Below are 7,255 nucleotides of genomic sequence, written 5' to 3'. Positions count from 1 at the left end.
CAATCATCACGGAGAGTTTATTTAACAAACCTTTTGGTAACCTCACAGATGCTCAGTTACGTGATTGTGCATGGTTAGATCTCAGGGCAGAAAATGGTCTAAAGCTGCCGTATCTAGGCTATTAAGAGTTGGTCATCACTATACTGGGGAAATGCGTTGCACGCAGGGGTGTCCTGGTAGGAAAAGATCCAAAGGACCATCAAATGCAGCTTAAGAAAAAGCAGACTCCTGGGGTACTGGGAATGAATGTGATAAAAAGTTTCTACTATGAGCTCTTTGTGCGGTATGGCCCCAGCCTCTTTGATGATCCCAGACTAGCAGAGGCCCCAGAATGGCGATGAGCCCTGAGGCATGCCTACTTTTGAAGGGTTAGATAGATCTGAGCAACAACAAGCAGCAGCATTGCTTAGTAAGTACCACTCACTATTTTTAAAAGATGAGGCTGATTTAGGTTACACTAATCTCATCCAGCATGAGATACCCTGGCTCGATGATAGCCCTGTTCGTCAGTCGTACCGTCGTATCCTACCTTCACAGTATGACTTAGTGAGAGCTCATATAAAACATTTGTTGGACAGCCAGATAATCAGGGAAAGTAGTAGTCCATATGCATCTCCCATCGTACTGGTGAAGAAGGAAGATGGTGGAATCAGGTTGTGTGTTGACTGTCGTCGCCTGAACGCTAAAACCAGGAAAGATGCTTTCCCTTTACCAAGGATCAAAGAATCCCTGGATGGACTGGTAGGAGCTAAGTGGTTCTTTACCTTGGATCTAGGCAGTGGCTACAACCAAGTCAAGGTTGCTGAAAAGGACAGAGCAAAGACAGCATTCTGTAATCCATTCGGACTCTTGAGTTTAATAGAATGCCATTTGGGCTGTGCAATGCTCCTAGCACTTTCCAGCGCCTTATGTTCGGAGACTGCCGTTACCAATCTGTCTTATTATATCTTGATGATGTGATTGTGTTTTCTTCTTCTGTTTAGCAGCACTTGGAGAGGCTGGAGGAAGTTTTCTCTCGGCTATAAAAGCAGGGGCTCAAGGTCAAATGTTCAAAGTGTCATTTCTTTCAGAATTAAGTTAAGTATGTGGGCCATGTGGTATCAGCTGATGGAGTTGCAACAGACCCAGACAAAGTAGCTGTTGTGCATGATTGGAAGACCCCCACAAACCTGGCTGAGCTCTGATCTTTTCTGGGGTTTGACAGTTACTACAGGCGCTTCATAGCAGGATTTGCAAAGATGGCTGATCCATTGCAACAGGTGGTGGCACAGCTGAGCGCAGGTAACAGAAGGGGAAAGACTCCTTGGAACCCCCTGGCCGCAGCCTGGACAGAAGAGTGTAAGGAAAAGTTTAGCCAGTTGAAGAAGGCACTAGTCTCTGCACCAGTGTTGGCTTATGCTGATTTTCAGAGACCATTTGTGTTAGAGATAGATGCAAGTCATGCAGGTCTAGGGGCTGTGCTTTCTCAGGAACACGTGGGGAAGCTCAGGCCGATTGCTTATGCCAGCAGGGCTCTCAAACCTACTGAGAGAAACATGCAGAACTATAGCTCTATGAAGCTAGAGTTTCTGGCACTTGGGCAGTGTCTGAGAAGTTCAGAGAGTACTTGTTAGGGAGCTCCTGCACTGTGTTTACTGACAACAACCCACTTAAGCACCTAGATACAGCGAGACTGTGTGCCGTGGAGCAGCGATGGGCAGCCCAGCTATCTCCATTAAACCTTACTTTGAAATATCGTCCAGGGGCTCGAAACGGGAATGCAGATGCTTTATTGCGCCAATACAGTGAGGCCAGCATAGCAAAGACATCAGAAGAGGAAAAGGAATGGGAGGGGGGTGGCATGTGTGTTCAATCTGACATTTCTGTTCTCCCAGGTTGCTCCAAAGAGAACTTGGCCACCTTACAAGAACAAGACCCAGTCACTGGACCACTGTTGGCTTGTTGGAGAAAAGCCAGACCACCTGATTCGAAGGAAAGGGAGAGATTTGGTCAAGGTACCAAGGAGCTATCTCGCCAGTGGGGACGCCTGAGGGAGGAAGAGAAGGTATTTGATGCAGGTTTAGCTTGTCTGATAGTGGCAAGGAGGATTATCAACTTGTACTGCCACAGTGTTTACAGAAAGAGGTTCTCACTCAGATGCATGATAACCATGGGCATCAGAGACTGTTAACTCTGTGCAGCCAAAAGTCAAACCTTTTATGGGCAGTTTGCAGGCTTCTCGTCCACATGAAATCCTAGCAATAGATTTCACCGTTTTAGAACCAGCTTCAAATGGTAAGGAAAATGTGCTTGTGTTACAGATGTATTTTCCAAATACACTCAAGCCATTCCAACCAAGGACCAGCAGGCCAGTACGGTGGCAGATGTTCTGGTGAAGTAGATTAATGTTAATTAACTGGTTAATGTTTGTGCGAGAGCCCCGCTTGCTGGTAGATTTTTTGTTAGGGACTGAGAAAGAAGAGATGGAGAAGGGCCAGAAGGACTGGGTGCGGGATCACCAGGAGTTACTTGAGGAAGCATACAGCCATGTACGACAGCGGTTGCCTGCAAGAAGGCAGTGCAGAGATCAAAAGCATGAGGATCAAGTGGGGGATCAGTCCCTAAGTGGAGAAGACATTGTATATGTCCGGAATCACGGCGTGAAAGGCTGTAACAAGTTCCAGGATGTGTGAGACCCGGGCCCCCTACCGAGTCGTGCAGTGCCCCCCCCCCCCCAAGCGCGTGGTTTTAAAATTACGATGCATCAGTATAATTAGGTGCTTTTGATGTTATTGATTTGAAAATGAATGTTTTTTGAGTGTTTCATTTTTGCTACAATCTGTACATCGTCGGGGCGCCGATGCATTTTGAGGGGGTGATATGTGGCGGGTGGCACTGAGTAAAAAGGGGAGGTGCACCACCTAGTGGCATCTATAGAATATATGTCTACCTGTGGTGGGAACACAGGTTGTGATGTTTGATTCAGGTCAGTGGAGTGAGGCAGATGTCCACCTCATTCCACGCAGTTGTGCAGGGGAGACGCCAGGTCCAGGATTAATTAGTAGGAGTAAGGCTATTTTTATGATTGTATTGTTTTGTGTGTCTGGTTTTAATGTGTGTCACGTTTGTTTTTTTCATGTATTGCAGACCTGCTTCCCTGCTGGGTAACAGGCGGGTGGCAGTCAGTGAGATATTGACGGGCCAGGTATTTTACAGTTAACATAAGTTATGTAGTTTTAACTATTAATCAGTATTGGTTTTAACTTTTGCATAATAAACTGTGTGTTTGATTGTTGTTTGTTTCCCTGCAGAACTTCAATAGTCCATTAGCTGCTCTTGCCATGGGACTTTTTTCAGTAATGCTCTTTTGTTTATTTTAGGGTTTTTTTCTAGTCTAGTCCACCCTGGCAAGTGAGCTGGTAGCGGGCAGAAAAAGATATGGGTAATACATGGACCCGAACCCGTCCAGGTCCCGGGTCCTCAGATTCCAGAAGACCTCTAGAATGAGGCTCCATGTTTATTTGCATACAGAGCGGGCTATGAGCACTACCTCCTGAGAAAATGTTGAGTGGCTAGTAACTTTGGAAACCACTAGCCACAGTGGCTGGTGAGCAAAAAAGACAGTGGGCCTCATTTACGAACAGTGTGTATGCACAAATCTGTGCTTGAACTGTGCGTACGCACGTTTGACGCACAAATCTTGGATTCATCAATTTGTTCTAACCTAAATTACTTCGTACTCTGCGAACAAATGTATACCTCCCTCAGACCATGCGTATGCACAAATGATGAAAGAAATGTCCTAGGAAATGTTAACACACACCCTTTTAACTAAATGCATACTATATTAAAACTTCATTTATTGAAAAAAAAAAAAAAGGCTTTAATAGACAACAATAATTGAATTTACTAATGTATGGACCAAACGTAAATGCCGTGTCATCCTCATAATTTATTGTCATACAATTAAAACTTCAATTATAGCAGTTGAGTTAGTTAATTAAGTTTACAATAGAGTAGACCATATGAAAATGTTCATATTGAAATGGAACACTTTTGTTACAATTGTTTCTATTTCTGCTGATGTGAAATTTTTCCTTTTTCCTTTTGAGGCCATCTTTCACGTTCTTTCAGCTTCTCCGTAACACCGCTCTCTTCATGCGGAACCAAACAGATGTCCTTATATAGAGAAATAGAGGCGTGGCAGTATGCTGATGGAAGATCGCGGACACGCGCCTGTCAATTTAGAATAGTTCTGATTTCCTAACATACGCACGGTGGTGAGAACAAAATTGGCCGGTACGCACGTGTCATAAATCCGACGGTGATTTTGCGCAAGTACTTATTTTTTGCGGAGAGTAAGAACATTTCTGCGCAGATATTAGTGAATGAGGCCCAATGTCAAGCCCTGCTCAGGAGACCAAGAACGTCTGTACAACGTTTCATATGAATCCATTCATCCATCCTTTGGCTCCAGTCCAATCCATGTGGACTAAAGAAGTGGACCAACAGACATTAGCATCAATAGAGGAACACTGCTAGGAAAATATCAAAGAAGAGACATTTATGTCGACATGAACATCAGAGGAAGACATGAGCTGTAATCTGATCCTGGTTCACAATTTGTTCAGCAGCACACAGGTTTTCGTATCAGTTGTTTTCACTGTGTGGGGAAGCAGCAGCTGGTACTTCATCTTTGGCTCTGGAACAAGACTGTTTGTTACAGGTAAGAATAAACATTTATTGTCTTCAGTTGTTTATTGAACAAGTCTGAAATGTGTTTTTAATTCGTTTTTGCTGCTTGAGACATTCCATGTTAAATGTGTATAATTGGTGGATATTTTCTGCAGCCATGCAGCTATTGTGACTAAAAATGTTCCTAACTCGTAAAAAGATGTTAAAATGTGACTGCACAGCTCAGGATGTTCTTTATTCTGCAGCCGATAAAACTGGTTCATAGTCTGAGTCTGATATAAGCAATGTTACAGATATCACTATTTAATGTTCTCTGTTATTCAGCAACTACTGTTCTTTGGTAGCAAAAAAAATCAGCTCAAATCTTGAAATATGTTGTAAAAAATTATTCAATCATTCTGAGACTCTAAATTAACTTCACAACTGGTATTTTTATGTCTATAAATAAAACTACTACGCCTTTTCTTGTTTATATATTTCTATAGCTTTAAAAAGAAAGGCACAAATGTTAAAATATCAATACTTTCACAGACATTGTAATCTTAACATGATTTTAGATTTAGAACTATTCACATTTCATAACATAATTAAAATACTGTTAATAAAAATCATTATGAAATGATTGTTGTATTGATTTTTTTCTTTAGTATTAACCTGTAAATATTTAATGTTAGTGAAATGATCATAATGTGTCTGTCAAGGTCAATATGTAACTAATACTAATGAGCACAATATCACTACGACAGAAAGAAATGTTTTTATTCTCACAAAATACATTTCATGAATATATTAAATTGGATTATGTCATTATTTGATACCTTAAACATTTTATTTCATTTTTAATAATCATATTTTAGTAATGTTTTATATAAATGTTTTGATTTGAAAATCTTAAACAATATTGATGCTTAGAGCAAAGTACGTGTACAACATGTTGATATATTGTAATAATGACTAATTACTATTGTCATGCTTGTGTTTCACATATACCATATGTGACATTAAATAATAAATGTGTTTGCTAAGAGATTAATACAGTTCATGATCTGAACTGATCTGATCTTCAGGATCAGACTGAATGCAGTGCTGGAAGCTGCTGGCGACTGTATGAATACACATATTTTATATAATATTGTTTTTCATATTTTTATTGTTTATTTGATCTTTTCTTTAAGATCCTTGACAGTAACAATCTGCTGTTTACTAGCTTTGTACTTTTTATTCTGTTTCTATGTTCATTGTTTTCCTTGTATGTGTAAACGTTTACTTGGCAATAAACCTGATTGTGATTGTGAATGTGTGTGTGCTGCTTGTCGCTCGATCAAACTTCAGATGAGCAGGTGGTGAAGCCCGTGGTGAGCGTGTACCCGGCAGCACCCAGAGCCCACCTGGAGGGGAAGAGCTCCCTGCTGTGTGTGGCCTCAGCCATGTTTCCTCCTCTGGTCCAGTTCTCCTGGAAAAGACAAAAGGAGAATGGACGTCTGGAGGAGCTGCCCTCTGCTGACGGACGGCTGCTGAAGCTCAGAGAGTCTGGATGTACTGCCTCCATCTTGTCCATCCATCAGCAAGAGATCAGCTCGTATGAATACCGCTGCTACGTGCAGCACGAGGGCGGCACGGTGGAGGCGCAGACAGAAACAGGTAATGAAGGCTTGGTGACTGTGTTCAGCACTGATTCAGCTTCATTTGGTGATGATGTCAGAGAGAGGAGAGGAGCAGAGAGCTGACATTTTTTATAACTCCTTTCCTGTTTCAGAAGGTTCTCCGTCTCAGTACCAGGTGAAGCTGCTCCTGCTGCTGTACATGCTGCTGATAGTGAAGAGTCTGGTGTACTGCTGTGGACTCTTTGTGCTGACCATCCTCAGAAACAAGTGACCGTCCACCAACTGCACACATGCTGACTATTTTCTGCTCACCTTTTCTCACCATCATCTCATAAATCCATCTCATGTATCACTTTGATTATCAGTTAAAAATGTAAATCATGAATATATATGCAATGATTGTTCCATGTTTACTGATACACTGTAAGTTTGCATTACTAAGAGCAGATTTTGTAGTATAGTGCTAATCTGATTCTGTACATTATCTCTGCTTAATAAACTTCATTTGTATAATCGTTCACTTTCTGGTATATATTGTATTATTCTGTGTTTTACCTGTTCTTGTATTTCTTTTTAATATCAAATGCTTCATGTTTTTCATATTATTACAGTTTGAGATTAAATGCTTTGGTATACGTCGTGACTTTGCATAGACTGTCTTTTATGTTTCAATACAGAATCATAAACTGCTTTGCAAAGAAATTCAAAATGTATAATTATTAATTCACATATTACAATAAAAATAAAAGGAAAGCCAATGAATAAATAAACCCACATCTCCATATATGTTGTATTATGTTACAGGTCAGGCTGGAGAAACGTCCTTTTAACTGTCACCCTTAAAGAATAAAATAAATCTGCATAGTGTAATCTTTATACATAATAAGATGTTTGTAAGTCAGGGGACAATAGAAGTGAGGCTTTAAAAAACTTAATGCCACAATTATGTGCCATATAATGACGGGCGTGTGTAGAAC

General features: G+C 41.0%; 1 protein-coding gene across 1 annotated transcript; it reads left to right on the top strand.

Moving 5' to 3' along the window:
* The first annotated feature begins 4,252 nt into the window (after positions 1 to 4,252).
* Positions 4,253 to 6,977, top strand: LOC138611544 (immunoglobulin lambda-1 light chain-like). Its single transcript, XM_069684716.1, has 3 exons — positions 4,253 to 4,705; positions 6,007 to 6,315; positions 6,431 to 6,977. The coding sequence occupies exons 1-3, from the start codon at positions 4,573 to 4,575 to the stop codon at positions 6,547 to 6,549; spliced, it is 561 nt and encodes a 186-aa protein (XP_069540817.1). The 5' UTR covers positions 4,253 to 4,572; the 3' UTR covers positions 6,550 to 6,977.
* Positions 6,978 to 7,255: the final 278 nt, after the last annotated feature.

This window comes from Semicossyphus pulcher, unplaced genomic scaffold (genome assembly GCF_022749685.1).
Source record: "Semicossyphus pulcher isolate SPU_LCO1_2020_fin unplaced genomic scaffold, fSemPul1.0.p SCAF_7, whole genome shotgun sequence".
NCBI lineage: Eukaryota > Metazoa > Chordata > Actinopteri > Labriformes > Labridae > Semicossyphus > Semicossyphus pulcher.
This window is presented reverse-complemented; position numbering and strand designations above follow the sequence as displayed.